The 26432-nt window shown below is 37.3% G+C and overlaps 1 protein-coding gene across 1 annotated transcript in view; it reads left to right on the top strand.

Annotated features, from left to right (window-relative positions):
* Nucleotides 1–26432, top strand: part of ALDH1A1 (aldehyde dehydrogenase 1 family member A1) — a 54080-nt gene that overhangs the window by 6437 nt on the left and 21211 nt on the right. Inside the window, exons 2-6 of the mRNA XM_065879239.1 lie at nt 12337–12441; nt 20311–20451; nt 22531–22660; nt 24251–24312; nt 25861–25989. Coding sequence (XP_065735311.1) covers nt 12337–12441; nt 20311–20451; nt 22531–22660; nt 24251–24312; nt 25861–25989 — 567 coding nt within the window. The remainder of the gene's footprint in view (nt 1–12336; nt 12442–20310; nt 20452–22530; nt 22661–24250; nt 24313–25860; nt 25990–26432) is intronic.

Below are 26432 nucleotides of genomic sequence, written 5' to 3'. Positions count from 1 at the left end.
AATGCTATAATTGTGGTCAAACCCATTACACATTTACCAGATTTAAGTGGCAACATAGAGCCATGTTCAAAAGAACAGGAGCAATAATTGCTTCATAATTAAACATTTAATTAAGAGCCACTGCTAATCTACAAATCAGAAAAATAAATATTTGTGTAAACTGGATTTCATCACACTGATTCATTTGGAGTATACACACGTGCATATGTGTGTGTGTGTGTGTGTGTGTGTGTGTGTGTGTGTGTGTCTGTCTGTCTGTCAAAAGTTCCCACAAACACTGGCGATGCTTGCAAGGTATGTAGAGTGTTGCTAATATTTGATTTCTGATGTTATCTCTACCTGATGCCTTTATTGTAATGTTGGAATTATTAATGTATATTTCTTGACTGCGGGTCTGCACAAACAGCACAGTTCTTAAAATTTTGCCTGAACAGCTACCTCCCTCACCCAGATCCCATTAACTATTTCCACTGCTCTCCCAATACTTTTTCAGAAGTCAAAGGAATGCAAATATCAAACAACAGAATCATGCTCTCCATTTGGCACTTTCTTCAGAAGGAAGAAGGCTTATATGCGAGCAATTACCTTATTGGGTCTTGATAATTGTTAAATATAAAATATATGCAGAACTTTCTAGTGCTTCTGCATCTTACCTTTTTGATATAGGGTATATATGATGTATGGAAATTATCGACGAGTGCTTTTGTCATTTATGGGACAAAATGAAGTTGTGGCTCAAAACAGAAATGCTTTAGCATCTTTTCTTTTCCCCTAATTGAATTGAAAAGGCTGAAAGGTTTTTCAAAGAACAAGAAAGTAGAGTATACACTCATGTTACTGAACTCAGACTATAATATAAAACAGAAATGAAAGGAAAATTTTATTTCTCTTACTTTTCTTTTGGTCACCCCCTCATTTTGTTTTCATTCTTTTGACTGCAGTTAAGTATTTTCTTCCCATCTGTTATTTCCTCCTTAATTTCCTTTTAGACATTTTTACTTTGAGTCTCAACATTTTGCTTTGCAAAATGGGTTGCATTTGGGTTAAAACTACTTGCTAGAGATCTAGCTTTGATTCTTTTAAATGTTTAACACCTGACTTTTGTTCAGTCTCTCTCTTTTATTATTGAACCCCCATCTTGTTCTTTCTCCCTGCCCTCACCCCCCACCCTCACGGTCTCTGGTGCTTTTTAGGTTCCTAATGCTGAGAAAAGTTTACACATTTACAGCATCCATCACTTCCTATACGTTTACAACAGTACCCATCACTTCACATGCCTGAGACCCAGGCTCTCAGGTTTGGAATTTCACACAGGTGACATAAAATGGAGAATCTCATCAAACTTCCTCACACTTGGCATGACTTAAAAGGAATTCTTTGTAGGTTGAAAATGTGAAATCTGTTAAAATCTCTCTGCCACCAAGAAAGCATTGGTTTCTCTTACGGCATCTGGAGCCGCTGGCCAGGTTGCAGTCCTACAGAGATAATGTGAATTTAGGGCTCCCCGAGGGACTGTTAGAGGGAGCCAACAGGTTCCAAAAATCTCATATCAGCAGATAAGGCTAATAGGTTTTATTTGCCTATTAGTCAAACCTAACTTGATCTAAGCCAGACATATTTTGAAGAAAGTGCTTATTTATTTAGAATTGTAGCTTTATACTAAACACACTAAGATATAATAACTTTTCCTCAGGAAAGCCTTTTTTTCTTCAAAATTATGATTTATTGTTGGACACTAAACTACATTCAGGAAACAGCCACTTTTTTTTTTATCAAAGGTTATGTACTGCATCTCTTACAATCTGACATATCTGAAATTTAAAGAGTAAAAATCAATTTTTAAGTTGCTTCAACATTTCCATTGATTGTTTCCCCAAATAAGAAGCACTTGAAGTTTAAGAGTATGAATAGGCATCTATAATTTCCCATCAATACTGTGAACTTTGAGTCTACTGCACATATATATTATTCAAAAGTATCCTGAGTCCAAAATTCATAATTACAATATAGTTAACATAATGGTTAAATAGGATCCAATAATTTTTTTTTTTTTTACTTTTATAGCATGATCCTTTTCCCCCTAAACTTGCTAAAGGCAAATAGCAAATGGAAAATGAGGTTGTAACCATGATAGATCATTTCAACAGGCCTAAAACAGGTTTCATAACCATTATAAAAAACATTCATTAACCTACACATCTCCATATAACCATTTTATATAACTACAGGAAGGATGGTTATTCAAAAACATTCAGTCACAGTTAGCTGGAAGGCAAATATAAACCCAATACAATTAAAACAGAAAAAACGATGATTAAGATAGTCCCTATCAATAACTTCTCCACAGCTCAGGGGAAGAAAAAGATGGTACAATGCTTGCCTCTCATCTCATTATCTGTGCTGAGTTTTGTTTTTACGCTGCAAGGCCACTGTTTGGGGGAGAATGTGTATCATTCATAATTTGCAGACTATACTGCTGTGTCATTCTCCTCTAAAGCCTTAAGACGTCATGCCTGGAATGTTAGAATGGTCTCCAGGCAAATTCCCTGGACTGTTTGTGCTCCTCAAATCCATTTTGGGTACAGTAAAATCAATATTCCTAAAACATCCATTTGATCCTGTCACTCCCTTATGACATCCAGAATAGAGTCACTCAGGTATCAAGAACCACCACAAACTGGCTTCATTTTCACTGCTGGAACTTATCTAAGACTTGTTTGCACTGGAACTCTCTGCTTGGGGCTGATCTCTCTACCGTGTTCCAAACACCCCAAGAGGGTTCCCTCCTTCTGCTCCTTGTTTTCCTTTTTTTCTACCAATCCTATCTTCCAGATTGCATTCTTCCAGCCCATGGTCCTCTCCTCCATGAGTTTCACTCTGCAATTTACTGACTAAAGCACTGCTTTGGTCATTGTACTCTACAATCTTTAATTCTTTACTGGCTGATCTTGATATAAATATACTCTCCTCTTAGATCATAAACCACTTGGAAGCAGGGGCCAGAGCTCACTCATCTTCCATGTTTCCATATGACCTTACAGAGTATTTCTCAGCTATCTACACATTATTTGACAAACACTTTTCTGATCAAAGAAAAGTGACCATTTGGGATTATGTGAGTATAAGCACAAATTCAAACAAAAATTAAGTTCACTGTGTTTTCCTTTATTAAAGGTTAAAACTGAATAATGCAGAGTAGTTGCTGGTAATTTGGGATCATCCACAACTGATCTCTTCAGTTGCCTGGAGGCTGACAGATAAATTTGTGTTCTTTAATGCTCATTTACAAAATATTCACTGACTTTAATCTGAAAGGGGAGTTTTATGTACAGTTTAAATGCAAGAGCCTGATAATAAAAATAGATGGTACATACATATTGTAATGGTTCTTTCACCAAAAGAGATCGTATGAAGGGATTAAAACAAGTTATAATATACTGAAGGTGTATTATTGAAAAGTTGAAACCACAAATTATCAGGGTGAGAGGACTTAGGTGGGAGCTGGAAAGCTTCACCACAGGCCTATCAAAATATAATACATTCTGTCTCTTCTTTTTATGAGAGTTTTGGTGAAATTATACTGTGGAAGGGTGGAATTCTGGGCATATCTCTGACAGGGTGAGACTTTGTGCTCTCTTAGTTTAGAGATATAAAGTTGGAGGAGGGGATACTATCTTTAGGGCTGAGAAGAGGCAGAATTAGACATCTGTGAGTGAATCTGAATCAAGTTTTGCAAGGCTGGCTCAAGAATCTAGAGCAAGTACCATGATGTCTTTAGTTTTCTGTTTATAATTTGATGAGCTGATATGTAGATAGCTAGCTTTAATTCAAAACAGAACATAATAAGTAATTTAATAGTAGGATATTCAAATGCTATGTTAGGAACGAGAAAAAAAGAGGTTAAATCCAATCGGACAGACTAGTGAAATCTTCATGAGGAAATGACATTTTAAAAGAGTTTGAAGTATGAAGAGAAGAAAATAGTGAAACTCCAGTCTGAGGAACAGCATGAATCAAGGTATGGAGGAGAAAAAAATGCATGGTATTTGAGACAGTAGAATGAGGTTGAAATAAAGGGTAAATTGAGGAAAGAGTGGGATAAAAGGTTGGAAAAGGACATTGGGGCCAAACCATAAGACACCTCAAATGCCATGCTCAGTAGTTTGAGAATGGAGAACCACCTAAGTGTTCTGAGGAGGGGACAAAATTTGAACTGGCCTGGCTTAGGAAGGTTATGTTAACAGGGTAAAAATTAAATTTCAATTAGGCAGAGGTGGGGGCAGGGAGAACAGGCGAAAGCTTTTTTATGATAGTATAAAACACAGTGATACAAAAGGATGAGTAGGGATTTTGTGTGCCATTAACAGAAGAGGGAAAGTGTGTGTGCATGTAAGACAGAGAGAGAATGCAAGAGCAAGTTTTAGAACCTTAGTTTGAGGTGAGAGCAGCATAAAGCTAGAGATGACAGTGAGCTGAACTTGGGACACTTAGATTGAGGTGCTTCCCAGCGATCCCATGCGAGGAAAAATAAGAGGTAAAGGCTAAAGACGCATGAAAGAGAATACTCTTTAAGAGTAATTACAGGATTCCATAAAATGCGTTTTTGATAGCTAGAATGCTGATTCACTCCAAGAGACGTTGAGTAAGTCAGTAGTTTTAATCTGAATTTATCTTTCTTCAAGTTGAACTAAGATGCCAATTTTTTTTTTTTTTGGAGGCTAATAGGAGTTTTATGCTCTTCGTCTGTATTCCATTACCCTATCAGAGAAACAAGGATTTTCTTGATACCTCTATCTTTCTCAAACCTCCATATATGTGTCTTTGGACATCTAGTCTCTTTATCTGAACTGCTTTGCACCCCTCCCCCTTTATTTATTCACACCCACATCTTTTTCCTGTCAGTTCCAGGCTAGCATCACAATTCTTTTGAACGCCTCCCAATACATAGGTTATATTGGCAGGAACAGGCAAAGGAGGAGACTTATCCTTCCCCTTGTTTTTTAGCAAATCAAAATATCAGAGTGTACTCATGTGCAGAATATTATAGATATTACCCATACGTAGCTGCTGGATTCTAGGTTCTTTGATTCAATTTTAAGTTATTTATTTAAGAGTTCTTTACTGAGGTTAAGGCCACTTGAGGACTGGGATTGTGTTGCACACCTTGGACACTTTGGCTGGGAATTTTTTATTCTGAGGATAAACCAGAAAAACAGACAAACATAACTTTATTCATCACATAAGTGGTACTTCTTAATTTGGCCTCATCAAATGTTTTTATTCTATGAAAAGATGAATATCAAAGCTCTATTAATTTCCATAATGAAATGCAAATTCAGGGCTGCAAAAGTTGAAACTCAGACTTTTTAAATGATGACATACTAACACTTCTTAATATTCTTATTTTTTTATTGTGTACAAAAAACAAAATTCCATTATTTTCTAGATCCTTCTGTTTCTTTAGATGCAGATCTCTTTCTCATAGATAGCACTAAGAAATCTAGTACCTGATTTCAAATGAGGACAAATAATTTATTAGATAATCTTTTAAAAAAGAGAATGAAACCCTTATGCCTTTAAAAAGTCGATGAAAAAATGTCACTAGCCAATTTTTTTCTAAGCAATCTTCTTTTAAAATCCTCCCTCAGCCTACTTTCAAGACAGTAAAATAAAGGATCAAAAAATAGTCACTTATGATACCAAATCACCAGTAGCCCAAAATGAGCATGTTCAGAATCTGAAGTAGAAAATAGACAGTGATTCATAAAGATCAAGCCCACTCAAGCCTTCGCTCTTACCTCAAATTTATGGCTATTTCAGATAACAGCATCTTTTTCTAGATTGTCTTCTCCAGTCTGTATTTTCTATTCTTTAAATGACCTCATATCTTAGTGAAATTTTAAAGTATTACCTTACCTTACTGTGTGTATGTGTGCATGCGTGTGTGTGTATCTGTGAATGTGTGTGTAAAATGTCTTAAACGGCTAAAATATTCTTGGAGGGGGCAGGTAGGTGAGGGAGGTGAGGATGTAATATTGGCTTCACCTATGCATTCTGTAGTGCTTTAGTTTAAGTTTATAAAGAGTTTCTGAAATTTGCTGTATTTAAATGCCTTTTTAAAAAACAGGTCTTTATTGGAGTATAATTGCTTCATAATACCATGTTAGTTTCTATTGCACAAAAAAGCGAATCAGCCATATGCATACACATATCCCCTCCCTCTTGAGCTTCCCTCTCGTCCTCCCTATGCCACCCCTTTAGGTCATCGCAAAGCACCGAGCTGATCTCCCTGTGCTATGCTGTTGCTTCCCACCAGCCAACTATTTTACATTTGGCAGAGTATATATGTCGATGCTACTCTCACTTCACCCCAGCTTCACCTTCCCACCCCATGTCCTCAAGTCCATTCTCTATGCCTACCTCTTTATTCCTGCCCTGCAACTAAGTTCATCAGTACCATTTTTTTTTTTTTTTAGATTCCACGTATATGTGTTAGCACATGGTATTTGTTCTTTTCTTTCTGACTTACTTCACTCTGCATGAGAGACTCTAGGTCCATCCACCTCACTACAAATAACTCAATTTTGTTTCTTATTATGGCTAAGAAATATTCCATTGTATATATGTGCCACATCTTCTTTATCCATTCATCTGCTGATGGACACTTAGGTTGCTTCCATGTCCTGGCTATTGTAAAGAGTGCTGCAATGAACATTGTGCTGCATGTCTCTTTTTGAATTATGGTTTTCTCAGGGTATATGCCCAATGGTGGGGTGCTGGGTCATATGGTAGATCTATTTTTAGTTTTTTAAGGAAGCTCCATACTCTTCTCCATAGTGGTTGTATCAATTTACATTCCCACCAACAGTGTAGGAGGGTTCCCTTTTCACCACACCCTTTCCAGAATTTATTGTTTCTAGGTTTTTTGATAATGGCCATTCTGACTGGCGTAAGGTGATACCTCATTGTAGTTTTGATTTGCATGTCTCTAATAATTAGTGATGTTGAGCATTTTTTCATGTGCCTCTTGGCCATCTTTATCTTCCTTGGTCAAATGTCTGTTTAGATCTTCCACCCATTTCTGGATTGGGTTGTTTGTCTTTTTGATATTGAGCTCCATGAGCTGTTTGTGTATTTTGGAGATTAATCCTTTGTCTGTTGATTCATTTGCAAATATTTTCTCCCATTCTGAGAGTTGTCTTTTTGTTTTGTTTATGGTTTCCTTTGCTGTGCAAAGGCTTTTAAGTCCCATTTGTTTATTAATTTTTTTTTATTTCTGTCACTCTAGGAGGTGGGTCAAAAAAGACCTTGCTGTGGTTTATGTCAAAGAGTGTTTTTCCTATGTTTTCCTCTAAAAGTTTTATAGTGTCTGTTTTACATTTGAGTCTTTAATCCATTTGGAGTTTATTTTTGTGTATGGTGTTAGGGAGTGTTCTAATTTCATTCTTTTACACGTAGCTGTCCAGTTTTCCCAGCACCACTTATTGAAGAGGCTGTCTTTTCTCCACTGTATGTTCTTGCCTCCTTTGTCGTAAATTAGGTGCCCATATGTGCGTGGGTTTATCTCTGGGCATTCTATCCCGTACTATTGATCTATATTTCTGTTTTTGTGCCAGTATCATACTGTCCTGATTACTGTAGCTTTGTGGTATAGTTTGGAGTCAGGGAGCCTGATTTCTTCAACTCTGTTTTTCTTTCTCAAGATTGCTTTGGCTATTCGGGGTCTTTTGTGTTTTCATATGAATTGTAAGATTTTTTGTTCTAATTCTGTGGAGAATGCCATTGGTAGTTTGATAGGGATTGCACTGAATCTGTAGATTGCTTTGGGTAGTATACACATTTTCACGGGGTTGATTCTTCCAATCCAAGAACATGGTATATTTCTCCATCTGTTTATGTCATCTTTGATTTCTTTCATCAGTGTTTTATAGTTTTCTGAGTACAAGTCTTTTGCCTCCTTAGGCAGGTTTATTCCTAGGTATTTTATTCTTTTTGTTGCAGTGGTAAATGGGAGTGTTTACTTAATTTCTATTTCTGAGTTTTCGTTGTTGGTGTATAGGAAAGCCAGAGATTTCTGTGCATTAATTTTGTATCCTACAACCTTACCAAATTCATTCATTAGTTCTAGTAGTTTTCTGGTGGCATCTTTAGGATTTTCTATGTATAGTATCATGTCACCTGCAAACAGTGACAATTTTACTTCCTCTTTTCCAATTTGTATTCCTTTTATTTCTTTTTCTTCTCTGATTGCCACGGCTAGGACTTCCAAAACCTTGTTGAATAAGAGTGGTGAGAGTGGACATACTTGTCTTATTCCTGATCTTAGTGGAAATGCTTTTAGTTTTTCACCATTGAGTATGATGCTTGCTGTGGGTTTGTCATATATGGCCTTTATTATGTTGAGGTAGTTTCCCTCTATGCCCACTATCTGGAGAGTTTTTTTTATCATAAATGGGTGTTGAATTTTGTCAAAAGCTTTTTCTGCATCTATTGAGATGATCATATGATTTTTTATTCTGTAGTTTGTTCATATGTTGTATCACACTGATTGATTTGCATATATTGACAAATCCATGCATCCCTGGGATAAATCCCATTTGATCATGGTGTATGATCCTTTTACTGTGTTGTTGGATTCTGTGTGCTAGTATTTTGTTGAGGATTTTTGCATCTATGTTCATCAGTGATATTGGCCTGTAGTTTTCTTTCTTTGTGACATCTTTGTCTGCTTTTGGTATCAGGGTGATGGTGGCCTCGTAGAATGAATTTGGGAGTGTTTCTCCCTCTGCAATTTTTGGGAAGAGTTTGAGAAGGATGAGTGCTAGCTTTTCTCTTAAGTGTTTGATAGAATTCGCCTGTGAAGCCATCTGGTCCTAGACTTTTGTTTGCTGGAAGATTTTTAATTATGGTTTCAATTCATTACTTGTGATAGGTTGTTTATATTTTCTAATTCTTCCTGGTTCTGTCTTGGAAAATTGTAGCTTTCCAAGAATTTGTCCATTTCTTTGTGGTTCTCCATTTTATTGGCATGTAATTGTATGTAGTAGTCTCTCATAATCCTTTGTATTTCTGCAGTGTCAGTTGTGATTTCTCCTTTTTCATCTCTAATTTTAGTGATTTGCGTCCTCTCCCTTTTCTTCTTGATGAGTCTGGCTAAGGGTTTATCAATTTTGTTTATCTTCTCAAAGAACCAGCTTTTAGTTTTATTGATCTTTGCTATTGTTTTCTTCATTTCTATTTCATTTATTTCTGCTCTGATCTTTATGATTTCTTTCCTTCTACTGACTTTGCGTTCTCAATGTTCTTCTTTCTCAAGTGATTTAAGTGTAGCATTAGATTATTTGAGATTTTTCTTGTTTCTTGAGGTGAGACTGAATTGCTGTAAACTTCCCTCTTAGAAATGTCTTTGCTTCATCCCATAGGTTTTGGGTCGTCGTGTTTTTGTTGTCATTTGTTTCTATGTATTTCTTTGTTTCTTCTTTGATTTCTTCAGAGATCTCTTGATTATTTAGTAGCACACTCTTTAGCCTCCATGTATTTTTGTTTCTTATGGTGTTTTTCCCTGTAATTGATTTCCAATCTCATAACGTTGTGGTCAGAATAGATGCTTGATACAATTTCAATTTTCTTAAATTTTCCGAGGCTTGATTTGTGACCCAAGATGTGATGTATCCTGGAGAATGTTTGTGTGCACTTGAGAAGAAAGTGTATTCTGTCACTTTTGGGTGGAATGTTTTATAAATATCAGTTAGATCTATCTGATCTTGTGTCATTTAAAGCTTATGTTTCCTTATTTATTTTCTGTTTGGATGATCTGTCCATTGGTGTAACTGGGGTGTTAAAGTCCCCTACTATTATTTTGTTACTGTTGATTTCTCCTTTCATGGTTGTTAGCATTTTCTTTATGTATTGAATTTCTCCTATGTTGGGTGCATAAACATTTATAATTGTTATATCTTCTTCTTGGATTGATCCTTTGATCATTATGTAGTGTCCCTCCTTACCTCTTGTAACAGTCTTTATTTTAAAGTCTATTTTATCTGATACAAGTACTGCTACTCCAGCTTTCTTTTGATTTCCATTTGCATGGAATATCTTCTTCCATCCCCTCACTTTCAGTCTGTATGTGTCCCTAGGTCTGAAGTGGGTCTCTTATAGACAGCATATAGATAGGTCTTGTTTTTGTATCCATTCAGCGAGCCTGTGTCTTTTGGTTGGAGCATTTAATCCACTTACATTCAAGGTTATTATAGGTATGTATATTCCTATTACCATTTTCTTAATTATTTTGGGTTTGTTTTTGTGGGTCTTGTTCTTCTCTTGTGTTTACTGCTTAGAGAAGTTTCTTTAGCATTTGTTGTAAAGCTGGTTTGGTGGTGCTGAATTCTCTTAGCTTTTACTTGTCTGAAAAGCTTTTAATTTCTCCATAGAATCTGAATGACATCCTTGCTGGGTAATCTTGGTGGCAGGTTTTTCCGCTTTCATCACTTTAAGTATATCCTGCCACTCCCTTCTGGCCTGCAGAGTTTCCACTGAAAAATCAGCTGATAACCTTATGGGGATTCCTTTGTATGTTATTTTTTGGTTTTCCCTTGCTGCTTTTAATATTTTTTCTTTGAATTTAATTTTTGTTAGTTTGATTAATATGTGTCTTGGTGTGTTTCTCCTAGGGTTTATCCTGTATGGGGCTCTCTGTGCTTCCTGGACTTGGGTGACTATTTCCTTCCCCATGTTAGGGAAGTTTTCCACTATAATCTCTTCAAATATTTTTTCAGACCCTTTCTTTTTCTCTTCTTCTTCTGGGACCCCTATAATTCAAATGTTGGTGCATTTAATGTTGTCTCAGAGGTCTCTGAGATTGCCTTCAATTCTTTTCATTCTTTTTTCTTTATTCTGCTCCTCGGCAGTTATTTCCACCTTTTTGTCTTTCTGCTCACTTATTCATTCTTCTGCCTCAGTTATTCTGTTATTGATTCCTTCTAGTGTATTTTTCATTTCAGGTATTGTGTTGTTCATCTCTGTTTGTTTGTTCTTTAGTTCTTCTAGATCTTTGTTAAATATTACTTGTATTTTCTCAATCCATGCTTCCATTCTATTTCTGAGATTCTGGATCATCTTTACTATCATTACTCTGAATTCTTTTTCAGGCAGATTGCCTCTTTCCTCTTTATTTATTTGGTCTTGTAGGTTTTCACCTTGCTCCTTCATCTGTGACATTATTTTGCCATCTCATCTTTTTTTTTTGATGAGTGGGATTGTGTTCCTGTTTTACTGGTTGTTTGGCCTGAGGCTTCCAACACTGGAGTTTGTAGGCTATTGAGCAGAGCTGGGTCTTGGTTCCCTGGGGTCTGAGGTTCTCTGTTAGTCCAGTGTGTTGGACTTGGAGCTCCAAGTTCACGGACCTTCCACCCGACCCCGGGCTCCGTGAACCAAGATCCCTCAAGCCGTGTGGGGTGGCAAAAAAAAAAACACCCCAAAACAATAACAAAGTAAAAAATAAGACTAGGAAACTAACAGATGTTAGAAAGAATGTAAAAATATAGATGAATCAACAACTGGAAGGTACATCAGTGCCACGATAGTAAAAAAGAGGAGGAGGGAAAAGAAAAAAAAGGGGGGGAAGGCCTTGGCTGTGGAGGGTGGGGCCTAAGCAAGGGTGAGGTTTGAATGGTGGGTGGGTCCCGTGCTCAGGACCCACAGGGCTGGAAAAGGCCCTGGGGGCATGGGAGGGTGGGGCTTAGGCTCAAGGAACAGAAGGGGCACAGGCGTGCCCCCCCACCCCTGGTCTCAGAGGGCAGGGGACCTCACCTGGGAGCCCAGCAGGCTTCCTGGGCTTGAGTGGGCAGGGAAAATGTCCTCCTCTCCTCTACTGATCCTCTGGTCTGGGGTCTGGGAGCGTCCCTCCCGCCTGCCTCTCCTGATCTCCCTGAGCATCCCTCCTATGCCCCCAAGGACACACATGGCCTGGAGGGGGCTTTGGAGGGCAGGGGATCAACCCAGGAGCTCAGCAGGCTCCCTGTGCCCAAGTGGGCCAGGCAATCTCCCTTTGCTCCTCTCCCGCTCTTCCCAGAGAGTCTCTCCTACCTGCCTCTCCTGATCTCCCCAGCCTCAGGGGCACCGATCCTGTCTGGCCTCCACTTCTCCTCCCCCCTCAGTCCCCCTACATCCTACCGGTTCACTCTGGGGTTCCTCCCGTCTCCTTGGGCGTCAGAGTCCCCCACCAGCAGCTGGCAGTCACCCTAGTTGTGGGGAGATGCTAACTCCGTGTCTTCCCACACTGCTATCTTGACTCTGTCCTTAAATACCTTTTTATTTACCTTTTCTCCTTCTCTGCAGATATTCATAAACAATGAATGGCATAGTTCAGTGAGTGGCAAGAAATTTCCGGTCTTTAATCCTGCAACTGAGGAGAAACTATGCGAGGTAGAAGAAGGAGATAAGGTAAGTTTTATAACACTAGTTCCATTTTATGCCACCATTCTGAGCTCCCAACCTCCTCCCATGTTCAAACAGACATGTCATGAAAACATGGTTTCCAGGTCATCTGGGGAAATGTTCTTGGTACATAATGGGTACTCACTAGTCATGCAATGATGATGAGCCTGTGCTTGTGCTTCTGGGTGTGGTGATTCTTTTCATATTATTTTTCTTGCTTTTCAACTGAAATAGTGTCTGTATTTATTGTACAAATAGACTGCATATGAAGTGAGTGGTCATACATTTAAAAAGCAGAGAAATCCTTTATTCATACAAAATTTTTTAAGTTGCAAAAGGAAACTAAAACATCTTAATATAGGGCTTTTGTAATGATACATTGCCAAGTTATTTCATTAAAAATCATTGAATTTATATTGATCAGTACCTTAAAAATTGAATTTTAAAGTGACTTAAATTGAATCACAAATTAAGTGTTGTTGCTTGCTAGCTAATAATACTAACAACAAAAACTAACTTTTATAATGATAATTTTTAATACAAATTAAAAAAAATTTAATACACAAAGCAACCCTACGTACTGCTGTTAGCCACTTTTACAAATGATGATGAAACAGCAGAATGAAAAGGTTGAGTAATTTACTCAAGAAGATATTGCTAATAAATAATGAAATCAGCATTCAGCTGCTGTGCTTCTGTCCCCGGAGCCTGTGTCTGGCAGGGCTACTGCCTTACCTTGTGATTATTATAAAAGAGAGGGTAATATTAAATAGGCCAGGGAGTGAAGAGAGTATAAAAGCCTTCAGAATTTTTATCTGAACACATACCTTAAAAAGCATATGGTCTAATTTGAAATGATTTTTCTGGTCGTTAGCTGTCCAGATGTTATCAAGCTTTTAATTTCTGTTATATAAGATATAAAGAGGTAAAATATTTTGCCTCATGAAAAGACTACTTATTGGAAGATGAAGTCAGCAAAATCCAAGGATAATACTACTTCCGACACTATGTTCAGTTCATGGTAGCAATCATGTGTTCCTGTCCTGTCTCCATTCTTTTGCTATCTTCTTCCCAATCAACTAATCTCAAGGTATTACACCTTGCAAACCTTTTTGAAAATAGTGATAGACCTGAGGGGCTCTTTGGGATTTAGGAAAGGCCCTGGATTCAGGTTGCAGTGTTATCAGAAGAAATAAGACCCATGCCTCAAGGGGCAAGGATTCAGAGTTTAGACAGAGGCGTCAACAGCTTGAGAAGTAGAAGCAACATAGAATGGAGACACACGTCACCTGCTTTCAGATTTCACTTTCTACATACCAGAGTTCACCCGGGCATAAATTCTTCAAGGGCTTCTCATTGCCTCTGGGGGGTGGGGGGGAAACCTTTGTTTCTGGCTTCCATTTTTCCTCATCAATGTAAGAGTTCCAACCTTACGGTGCCCAGTACCATGCCCCAAACACTGCATGTTGATCGCTGCCTCTGGGCCACAGCCACAGTGCAGTCCTTGAGACCTAGTTCAAGTCACCATCTGTGGTGAGGACACAGAAGTTCCACATTTGCATTTACCATTTACCCTCTTTGAATTCCTGTTCCTTTTTGTGCAAAACAGGGAGATAGGAAAAACTTGGGGGAGCTTAAATAAGAAAATACGTAGTGTTTTAACAGTGCCAGGCATATAATGTAGCCTCAATCATTATAGGTATTACACTTCTTTAAAGCAAGGTAGAATTGCTCTCTTCTATGTCATTACAGAACATCACTTATATTCTATCCCTTGTGTTTTACTGCTTATTGGTTAATTTGTCTGAGACAATATGCTTCTTGTAGAGATTGACATTACATCTCACCTTTATGCCCATGGTATCTAACACCCTATAGATAATGGATAAATGAAATCATTTTCTCTTTCATCAAGCTTTGTTTCCATATACCTCATACACCTTACCTTAGGAATCTAGTACTAAAATGACTACTGACTAAAGCAGTGATTCTTGAAATTTTGGTTGCTTATAACTTCTTGGAAGGCTTGTTAAACACAGATCCCTGGACCCCACCCATCCTGAGTTTGTTTCAATAATTCTAGAGTGAGACCTGAGAATTTGTGTTTCTGACAAATTCTTAGCTGATGCTGATGCTGCTGTTTGGGGTGAGGGTAGGGAATACACCTTGATAACCACTGAACTAATGTATTAAATTGTAAGCTGTATCTCCTCTCAGGTGTTAGCATTTAAGAGGAAGCATGGGTTTTGACAGGTAAGAAAGCTGATGATTGGAAACTGTGCTATGATAATCACCCTGCATCTCTATGAAATGGCACAAGACCAAACTTAGGCAGAAAAATACTGATGATCCCTAGCAATGTGCTCTAGGAAACCCAGAACCCTGGGTCCTATTAGGCATTCCCAGAAATCAGAGAAAAATTGATTCTTCACATTCAATAAAGAAGAATAGTTTTTATCATAGACTTCTAGAGGTCTACCCAGAATTACGTGACCTCAAATGTCCTTCTAGTTGCTTGAGTGGCTCTGACAACCCTGAAGAGGTGGGAAAAGCAATAAAGGACAGGATGAGGGCAGAGTTGAGCCCCTGACAGCTGCCTACGCTTTCTCTCCAGAGGTATAAATGCCACTCAGGAGGGAGACTGCAGAACTGTGTGCAGTTTGCATTAACGAAAGAAAAAACCAATTCTTGATGCTTTAGCTCTTGGGCCTTGGACATCTTGCTTTGCCACTAGCTTCTGAGATTAGTTTCCTCAGTAAAACAAATCTGTGCCTGGAATTCCAGGTGAAATCTTGTCAGGCAATCTGAGGACTTTTCTTGGTATCATTGGTGAGATTTACCCTTTTCCTAAAGTGTAGTGAGGGAAAGCTGATGATCACACCTGAAGCTTTAAAAACATTTGATATCTATTTGCTCTCTGCTTATTGACAATTATTCCTGCTCTAGGGCAGAACTGTCTGTGCAAATGTGGTTTAAAAACATTCATTAAAGTCCAGCAAAGCTTCAAATCAGGTCACCGTGCTAATGGAGTTGGCTGGATACTTGATCTCTCAAGTTAGATTGTTTATGGTATAAACTGTCCATAGTAAGCAACTGTTTGCTTAAGATCCAGTGCTCTTGTCCTCATATTCTTTTTTGAAATGATCTACCAGCATTTGCTTTAAAATAATTTTATTGCTGTTCTCACAATTTTGCTGACAAATGTATAGTAACTTCCAACGTTGCTTAGTGAAAGGTACAAATCTAGTAAATTACATGGTCACAGTAAACCTAATATTCTGGAACTGACTCTTTAGATAATGAGCCAAGAGGTTTTAAGGATTTAATTGATGAGTAGAATGGAGCTAACAATGGGCTACATACCGCCTTTCAATGGTACTGTAAAGAAAGGAGGAAGGGCAAGAACAAATGCAGGTTACAAAGAAAAGCACAGATGGGGGTGGGAACTGTTTTCTTTTCACTTCAGTGGCTCTTTTGGGCTATACTGACTAATCCCGAAAACTGCTTTTAATACTAAAGCATGACCTAACAAATAATTGGTGGGGATAAAAGTAAATGTCCATTAAAGTAAATGCCTATGACAGGTGTAAAACTGGTCTGATAACTACTTTCTCCAAATCTGAACAAATTTCATATGCAAATGCACGGTCTGGGAGGGATGGAAGAGTTCAGTCCTTCCTTAATTTCATCTTTTCAACTTGTGGTCCCTACTTCAAAAAGGAACATTTTAAACACTATAAGGTAAAAGTATTATTGATGGTAGAAAATCTGAGTTAATGGTATCAAATTGTTTTCTAGTTAGTTAAAAAATTATGTCCTTGGAAATGCTAGTCATGGATTAAAAATCCAAGAAATAGTAATAGTCTTGGAATAAAAAAATAATAATAATAATTTACAAAAACCCCTTATGCCTAATAGTTTGGGTTAATGTAAAAGCTTTGTTATATAATGGAATCAATTAAGATATGAATTATTTTGTAAATATCAATATAAGAAAATTATTTATATAAGGAGCATGCTTATATAAAATCAATGTAACATAATGAGTTTATAAGATGCATAATAAACTTATTAAATATTTATAAACTGCCTATTGTAGACCCAAATAGTAGGAAGTATTATAGCTTATAATAGAGATAGCAGTGAGTATTCATTGCAAATGAGATCATTATCAGGATAGCCTTGAAGAGCTATACAACTGGATTTTGGAGTCAGATTTGGGACTAAATTTTGGTTCTACTATCTGCTAGATTTCATGTCCTATAAAACAAGGTCTGTGATGCTTAACTACAGCAGTAACTGTGGGGTTATAAAGGGTTTAGCATAGTGCCAGGAACTTAGTAAGCTCTTAACTAGTAGCTATTATCAAGCTGGATTAATCTGGCAAGGGTGTAGGTAGGTTGTGATATTTGAGCTGCGTCTTAAAGAATATGTAGGATTTTGAAAGGAAAGAGGTGTGCTGGCAGAACATTCTAGGCGAGGAGAATTATAGGAGCAAAGGTGAGAAGTAGTTGGGCCAGACAGAGCAGAAAAAATGTGAGCACAAGTTTGAGTAGGTGAAGTGGGGCCCCAAAATGCTAGGCTTTGAAAATCAGAAAGAGAAGTCTGACCTAAGGACTGTGGGCAAAGGGGGCATTTGCAAATATTGGAAGGGGAAAGTGATACGGTCAAATTATTTGAGGAAGATTAGCCTGGTAGCAATAGGCAAGACAGTTTGGGGAGAGAAGAAAATGGACTTAGGAAGGTAGCAACGATACAAGATAATGACAGCCTAAAATAATACAGGGCAGTGAAAACTGAAAGGAAGGATTAAAACACACTACAACTGCTGAGAGTTATTTTAAGGTTGTTTTGACTGCTCTGATTCCAATAGCACTTACTACCATTTAATGAACACTTAACATAATGTCTGTCACAGAAAATGTGTTTCAAGTGTCACCTTATTTAATCTTCAACAGAACTCCATGAGGTACATTATCCCTATTTTAAAGATAAGAAAACCAAAGGTGAGAGAAGTCATATCACAATATAGTTCACTTCAGAATATTTCTCATGGTTTATAATAATGATGTGATTATTTGGTTGTATGTTTCTCCCACACAATTGGAATTTTCAAAAGGCCAGTCTCTTTACTTCACTACTTTATCGTTAGCAGCCTGATAAGAATGCTACAGAGTAGAGTGTTTAGCAAATCTTTAGATAGATGGATGAATGAATAGATGGATGCTCCAAAGCTTACATAGCTAATAGGTGAGGAACCAGAATTCACATCAGGGTTGTTTTGTTCCAGACCTATATATTAACTACCATTATTCTATTTCTGTGCCAGCAAGATAAAATATATGAGAAAAGGAGAAGCATGATACAAAAACGTCTGTATTTATAGCAGCATTCTCCAGGAACATATTTTCCATATGGCAGCGTTCCTTGTCTTGAAGCCAATTATTCCATATCCCTTTGAGAGGCCAGGATGCCTATGATAAACCATATTTGGCTAAGGCTGATGAGGGAACACGGAGCACACGGATCCATACGAAAGCTGTGTCACACAGACCTTTTTAAACACAGAGCAGAATGTATTTTATAAGCTGTGGTATCCACAGGTCATGCTGGCAATTTCAGATTCTTGTGGTTTGCTTTTTAATTGTTTTCAACAGTGCTCTTCCAATATAATTTGGAAAAGGTGAGAACCTATGGCATAACACAATGTCCAAATATAAGCAATCAATGTGATTAACTGAATGCCCAAAATATGACTGTATATATATTTCTCAGGAAGGGAGAGTAAGAATACATGTATTTTATTGTACATAATCACTATTCTCTCAAAAGTTAGACAGTAAGATATATAAGTGACTAATAAGAACCTGCTGTATAAAAAAATAAATAAAATTAAATTAAAAAAATTTTTTTAAAAAGAAAAGATACACAAGTGTGTGATGGTTACAGTGAAAGAATGTTTGCTTGTAGTCTGTATTGTGATAATATTATCACTTAATCAGACCGAATTATACTTCTAAAATGTCCCTCTGGCCCAAGATCATCTTAGTGTGGTGATAAATAATGTAAAAATAATTTACTTTTCTTATATTTTAATATGCAGACTTGTAAGTTTGGGATTTTTTTTTTTTTTTTTTTTTTTTTTTTTGGTGGCGCTACGTGGGATCTTTGTTCTCCAACCAGGGATCAAACCCATGTCCCTGCAGTGGAAGTGTGGAGTCCTAACCACTGGACCACCAGGGAATTCCCAGTTTGGGACTTCTTGACTGAATATAATCAAAGGCAGGGAATATTAATCTGAGATCCATGCCTCCCAAAGGGGGGGGGTATCATCGTTAAATGGGTTCAGCTTAATTTGAGCAACTTAAAAAAATTTAGGACAATTTTCCCTTCAGATTCTTTAAGGAAACTATGGCTCCTGCACAAAAGACAACCCACTGGCCTAAGAGGTACCATGATTTGTGGAGCTTATATAGCTCCATGTAGTGACCAGACTGATAAGCAAAAGAAGATTGGGAAAATCTATGCCTTTAAAGTGTTTGCAGCTGATTAGATGGAGGAAGGAAAAAAGACAAAGTAGTAATAGAAGAGGTAGTGATTTTTGTAGTAGGTGTATTCTATAGGCGCTCAGATGGGATCTGAACAAAGATCTATGGGAATGAGTGGCCAGGGAAAGTATTTAACTGAGGCAGACTAGGAAACAACAGGAGGAATAAACCAGTTCAGAAAAAAGAGTATGAGTGAGGACAGATGAGAGACAGCAAGAAGACTGAGTGTGAAATTACTCAATTATTTGACTTTTGCTTGAATTAATGTAATTTTAAGCAGTGCCTTAATAATAAGAAACTGACTTCTTTACCTAGTTAGGGAATGAAAGGAACTCTTTGTACCTAATTGGGAAATAAGAGGTTGTAATATACCGCCCTCTTTCTCTATACCAGACCCGCTGCCTCTGTGCCTTTTTCGCTCTGAACAAGAGGAATGAGCACATATTTATAATGTTTACTCTTAAACAGCAAAACACAGTTCTTATTCACCCTTCAGTAGGTTCTTCATAAGAGTACACAACCCATAAAGTCACCAGAGATCCAAGAAGATATTCACTATTTTAGATCTTGAGCTTTCCCTGGAACTCTTGACAAACCAATCACCAAAGCAGTAAAATGCAGTGGTGAAGAGCAAAGACTCTACAGTCAGCTGGGCTCCTTTTAAAACACAGTTCAGCCACTTTCAGCTATTGAGCTTGGGCAAATCTCCTCTTTCTCTTTGCTTCAGTTTCTTCATCTGTAAAATGGGGAACGTATCTGTCTCATAAAATTATTAAGAATTAAATGAGGGTTTCTCTGGTGGCGCAGTGGTTGAGAGTCCATCTGCCGATGCAGGGGACACGGGTTCGTGCCCTGGTCCGGGAAGATCCCACATGCCGCGGAGCGGCTGGGCCCGTGAGCCATGGCCGCTGAGCCTGCGCGTCCGGAGCCTGTGCTCCGCAACGGGAGAGGCCACAACAGTGAGAGGCCCACATACCACACACACACAAAAAAAAAAACAAAAAAAGAATTAAATGAGTTAATTTAATTAACTCATAAAGCAATTAGAACATTACCTGATATATGGTAAGCACGCCAATAATAGGAACTATTAAAATATAATATTTCTATTCTAGGAAATCAAGCATGTGCTATGTGTGTGGTACTCATCATTCCAAAGAGTAGGCAGCAGGTATAATTCCAATATATGGTAGTTGAGTTTGTACAGTATGCTGGAATTAGGCTGATGAAGACACAGCTTATGAGGAGTTTTAGTGTATTTTATAGGGTTATTGCCACTGGATTTGCTAATGTATTTAGCCCACGAATTGAATTCTTTGACTTGCAGGAGGATGTTGACAAAGCAGTGAAGGCCGCAAGACAGTCTTTTCAGATTGGCTCTCCATGGCGTACTATGGATGCTTCAGAGAGAGGACGGCTAATAAACAAGTTGGCTGATTTAATCGAAAGAGATCGTCTGCTTCTGGCAGTGAGTATTAACCGAACTACGCAGAACTCAAAATCTCTAGAAAGCGTTCATTGTTTGGATTGGTGAGTTGTTTTAATTTTAGTGTTCACTATATACTCTCTACAAATAAAACAAAAAGACTTCTACCAGCTCTTGTATATGAATGGTACCATTGAGCTTATTCTCGGATAGTAAGTAATCTGCACTCTGGTTTTAGATGACGTTAATGTCTACTCCCAGAATAGAGTCTACAGTCTAAACATTGGTTCTTTTTGCTTTATTTATTTATTTAGTTAGTTAGTTAGTTGCACTGGGTCTTAGTTGTGGCAGGCGGGCTCCTTAGTTGCGGCATGCACGTGGCATCTAGTTCCCTGACCAGGGATCAAACCCAGGCCCCCTGCATTGGGAGCATGGAGTCTTAACCACTGCACCACCAGGGCAGACCCTGAGTTAGATCCAATTAAACAAGTTTCTTTCCTTTACTGTAGAATTTCTGAGCCTTTATAAAATAAGGTCACATGCAGCATGAAGATCCTAGAATAATATACCAGCTTTCTTGAACTTACTTGACCACTGAACTCCTCAAGTGAAAAAATCTCATGGAGTTTGTTAAAGGTGCCCAGGATATTTCTTTAAAATAAACCTTATTTCTCCATAATCTAGCCCACCAAGACAGTTAATAAAATGGCCACTTTTTCCTTTCCTGAAATGTACATGTTCACAATGGTCTTGAATAAATTATGTTCTTTTTATAGGTGAAAGAGCGAATAATAAAGAAAAATCCATTCATGTGTTTATAAAAATGTTATTTTTATGTATACTGCTTTTTAAAACACATTTCAGCAGTTATATGAATCAGCACATAAAATGAGTGGGGGAGGTGTTTCCTTGTTTTTTCCTAGAGAAGCCAATTTAACACAAAGCAACAGCAACATCAGATTTCAGAGTAAGTTTTTACTACCTTTAGAATCTTAACTGGCGGCAACAGAAAGGCTTATGTTTTTTAAAATCAACATTAGCAATTATAGTTAATCAAAAGGCCATTTATTATCCAATCAAAGATTCAGCATAATTCAAAGTATGTAAAAATATGGAATTAGAAGTTATACACAATACAACAACCATAACCAAAACATCTTGCAGGAAGAAAGCAGAATTTGTTAAAACTTGCATTCCCTAATTTATCTGATCTGTGAATTACAGAATGTTGACTGCCTCTGTCAGCATAAGATCGTAAGGGGGGAACAAAGAGTAAGCATACAAAAATCATATTTGATTAAGTTTTGAGGTAGCATACAATATAATGCAGAGAGAGAAGACTGTACAACAGATAAGGAACTGATTTAAGAGTTTATCACCTGTACACTCCTGCCCCAGCAGAACATTACACCCCAAAGTCTTCACAGTTCTGCTTAAGAAAAGGAGGAAAAGAAGAGATAGGTCATCCTAAAACCATTAGGGCACTAGACTAGAAAATGTTGAACTTTACAGCCTGACCATTCAAACAATAATTTTGATTGTGGCAAAACTCAGAGTTTCACAATTTAAACTTTTGTTGAAGGAAACTCATGGATTAAAAAAAAAATCCAGGGGTTACTTAAGTTTGTGTGAATATCCAGATGGGATGTAAAAATTAAAAATGATTATTGAGGCATTATTAATGGTCACTGACAGTAAATTGTCACCCACAGTTGTATCATACAATAAGTGAAATCTTGTTGGAACTCTGATCTGACTAAGGAGACTAAGTGCCACTCTCACAAGCTGTGTGTATATCAAATTGTGACCAATTCCTAGAAAGCTGGTTCACTGGCGGACGTTCAGAATGAGATAGAAGGGCACTAGGGTTTAGAAACCAGAATCTCACTACCTTTTCTACCCAGATCTTGCTATGTCCTTAAGCAAGTATGATCTTAAGCAAGTCCTTTTAACTCTTTTTTTAGTCTCCTTTTTAAAAAGAGGAGGTTACAAAAGATTGCTTACAGGACTTCTTCTAGTATTTTCAAAATTCTCTAGCACACGATTACTCAAAATATTGACTATTTTTTTAATCTAAAATTTCTGTGGAAGTTTAGATTTGGGGTGTGATCTCTTTTTCAGACAATGGAGTCAATGAATGGTGGAAAACTATTTTCCAATGCATATCTGATGGATTTAGGAGGCTGTATAAAAACATTACGCTACTGTGCAGGTTGGGCTGACAAGATCCAGGGCCGCACGATACCCATTGGTAAGTAGCTTTGGGAAACCACCGTGGGTGACGGTAGGGGTGAGGAGATTATTGTAGAGATGAAAAATTCCAAACTCTCCCTTTTAAAGATGTCAACCAAGTAGGGCAGAATTATTTTCTTCTTGACTTTGAGACAATGCAGTTCTGAACCTGGACGTTCTGCTAAGATTCATCATATGGGTTTTAAAATTGTTTCAACATAATTATGCAGAAGATAACACTATAGATACTTTAGAAAATATTAAAGTAAGAACATTCGTATGCCCACAATTACTGATTTAAGCAGTTGTCTCTCTAAGAACTCAAACTTTTCAGAGCTGGCCTCTGAGATTATTTATTTGGGTTTTATTCCAATGGTGACATTTATACCCTTTCTATAATGTAATTATTTAAGCCTCTTTGTATGTTCCAGTATGAGTCAGCTATGGTCATCTGTGCCTGGTCTAACTCAGTATAGTTAGAGCAGACTAATTAAACAAACTAATTCACATTGATTTGTTTCAAATAGTTTCAAAGAAAGATGGGTCTGTGTTTACGGCTTAAGAATTTGTGTGAGTGAATGTGTATGCATTTTAGTATCTTAATAGAGTATGTACACAACAGGATAGGAATATGAAAAGGCATCGAGTCAGAAAACATTACAAGTAGAATTTAATTCATATAAACGTATTGACTATGGAAATACAACACCCTCCAGGACTGGCCCCGAAGTGCATTTCCAATCTAACTGGAGCATCCCACTGGTTAGATGTGAGAGCCAGGAAGTGGAAAGGGGAGAGTGAAACCATGATGGGACCAAGAACTGTGGTTATTTCAGAAACTTTTACTTTACCCTTTGATAAAATGGGAGAAACCATTTAAAGTACAAATCGATCTTGATAAGTAGCCTTCTTGCTATGATAGCCAGGAAACTTTTGTGGGAACTAGAACGAACACAAAGCACAGTGCAACCTCAGGATGACCACATCAAACTTGGAGGCACATGAATCAATCAAATCCAGATGGAAATGTCCTTTACTTCTGGCATTTTTTTCCATAGATTAAGAGAGCTTGCTTTTATTGTTCGGTAGGCAAAAAGAAGAGGACTTTTTAGAACAAGCCAGTAGGAAAGGCTTGTCACTCGCAGGGAGATATTTTTTTAATTCTACTATATTTTAATTTTACTATTTTTAAAATTATATTATGCACTTAAAAAATTGCTGGTAGAACTCAGAGCTGTCAGAAACAGAACTCTAACAGTTTCTTTCTTAGTTACACACCTTTTATTTCCTTTATCATGAAAGAAAGGAAACGGAGAACAAGTATGATTTAGAAAGTAGCCCTCCTATAGGATCAGAGATAGAATAAATATTGTTCAGATCTTTTCCAATTGTGCATCTTTGCTTTGACCTAACTCAGTTTTATGGTTCCTCTCATTTCAAATTACTATTTGAGGGCTCAGTTTTTCATTTTGTAAATAAGCAGAGATATGTTCTCTCTTTCTTTTTTAAAAATTATTGTCTATACCTTCCTCTCACATCAGCCCCAAACCACCATTCTGTGAATATCAAGCACATTTGTCTATAAATGATTGTGTGTTTTATTTTTCAGATGGAAACTTTTTTACTTATACAAGAAATGAGCCTATTGGTGTGTGTGGCCAAATCATTCCTGTAAGTTGCCCTCATATAAGTTTCAGTTAAAAAAAAGTGAGTTCCAATTCTATTTCTTTTGTTAATGAAGATTTCTTGGGCACAAATGAATGCTTAGATATTTGCTAAATGTGGAGCAAATATAGTAATTGTTGAACTTGGGTCTCTCTGTGGCTGTACCCTTTGGATACGAACTAGTAGTCCAGAAACCTATCTATATTCTGGCATATCTCTTGAGTGTGTTTCCATATACAGCATCACCAAACCTTAACCTTTTACTCTATGGCTTGTTTTTAAGAAGATGTATTGTGCACTCTGTTTAAGACCCATGCTTTACATGTACATAGCAAAGTGGTCATCGTGCAAGACGCCAAGCATTTCAGTGAAGTATAGTATGGCCAACCACTCTCCAACACTTTCTATCAATATATCCTCATTGGGACTTCTCAACATAGAGAATAGTAGCAACCAGAGTGTTCAAATTGAATGAAATTTCTTAACTAAATGGAAGAAACTGTGCCAGAGGCATTTGGAGCACAGTATGGAATATATCCTACCTTCAGATAAGAGGCTTTGATACTCCACATTCCTCTTAGAGAACGTACCATTTTAAGCAGAATCATGAAGATTTCCTTTTATGTCCAACAAATAGGAGACTATCAATGATTTCACTTTAACTGACATATTCAGAAAGGCCAAAAAGGCCAAACGAAAAGATGATAAAATGTCCTGATGTTCTTAGATGAGGAAGTGGCAATGACTTATCTTCTGCTCCAATGAGATTGAAATGTATACATATTAACATTTTGAATGAAATTGCTCATTAGTTCAAAAATCCCAACAAAACCCATAAAAACTACATAATCCTGAATACTAAGAATTGTTAATATTTACTGTATGCCTGTGATGAACAATTCACTGCATTAAACATTTGGCCCACTTTCTCTATGAATCCCCAGGACAACCTTCTGAAGTAGAGAGGACTGTTTTCAGCACTTATAGATGATGAAATCATACACAAAATGCATATAACTTGTCTGAATTGACATGGCTGCTCAGTGATTGAGCTGATGTGAACCAAGCTGTCAGCCTCCAGACCCTAGACTTCTGTGTCTTTAGCAAGATATCTGTCTTGGAATTAAATACTACTATATATTATTATTGGATAAATGGTTACATTTAAAGACCTATAGGGAGGGAGGAATAATTACACTTTTTAAACCCTTACAGGTAACTTACAATATATTTAATAGTAAGGCTTGATTTCTAAACCATGCAGTGATTTTTTTTCCTGGTAGAAAAAGAACTCAAAATAACAGCACTTGATAAAATTTTATGACTTTCTCCTGCTCTCTTCCTGTATCTAGTTTGTTTGGAGGGTTTTTTTTTTTTTTTTTAGCATTTATGAGTTGCTTTGAGCAATGAACTTAATTAGAATATACCAGATGATTAAACAAAACTACTACAATTCTTGTTTAACATCTACAGGGAGTGTATAATGTGGAAGTTAGATTAGCAAATGTGGCTTTCAGCAATACAAAGAATCTATTGTTATATATCGCTTTCTAGTGGAATTTCCCATTGGTCATGCTCATTTGGAAAATAGGGCCTGCCCTCAGCTGCGGAAACACAGTGGTTGTGAAACCAGCAGAGCAAACCCCTCTGACTGCTCTTCACATGGCATCTTTAATAAAAGAGGTACGTTTCCTAAATCAAAATATGTTTAATCTTTGGATGCTGAAGGAGATGGATGGGCTTTGGAGTGAATGTGGCCGTTAAAAAAAAAAAAACCTTTATTTTTTGGACCTGCATATTTAGCTGTTTTGGAACACAGTTGTTTCCTCCTTGAGTTTCAAATATAAGACTGCTACAGTCACATGACAATATTGAGAGGTGGAATCTTGTTTGTTACTGTCATTCCCATTTCTTTTCGTTTAGAATCAGAATAAAGTTGTATTTCAAATATCTTAAAAAAAAAATGTGCAAGAAATCAGTAGTCCTGATTTACAGTAGGAAGACTTCATCTGTTGCTACTGTAAACTACATTATCTGCCAATGGCTCCTGTCCAGTGGGGAAGCATTAAGCATAGCTGCTGGCAGGGGCTTTCGGCAGTCAACCCAAATGAACCTCTGCCCAAAGG

The sequence above is a fragment of the Phocoena phocoena genome, chromosome 6, assembly GCF_963924675.1.
Source record: "Phocoena phocoena chromosome 6, mPhoPho1.1, whole genome shotgun sequence".
NCBI classification, from domain to species: Eukaryota; Metazoa; Chordata; class Mammalia; order Artiodactyla; family Phocoenidae; genus Phocoena; species Phocoena phocoena.
The sequence above is the reverse complement of the archived record's forward strand: the minus strand, read 5'-3'. Positions and strand labels throughout refer to the sequence as shown.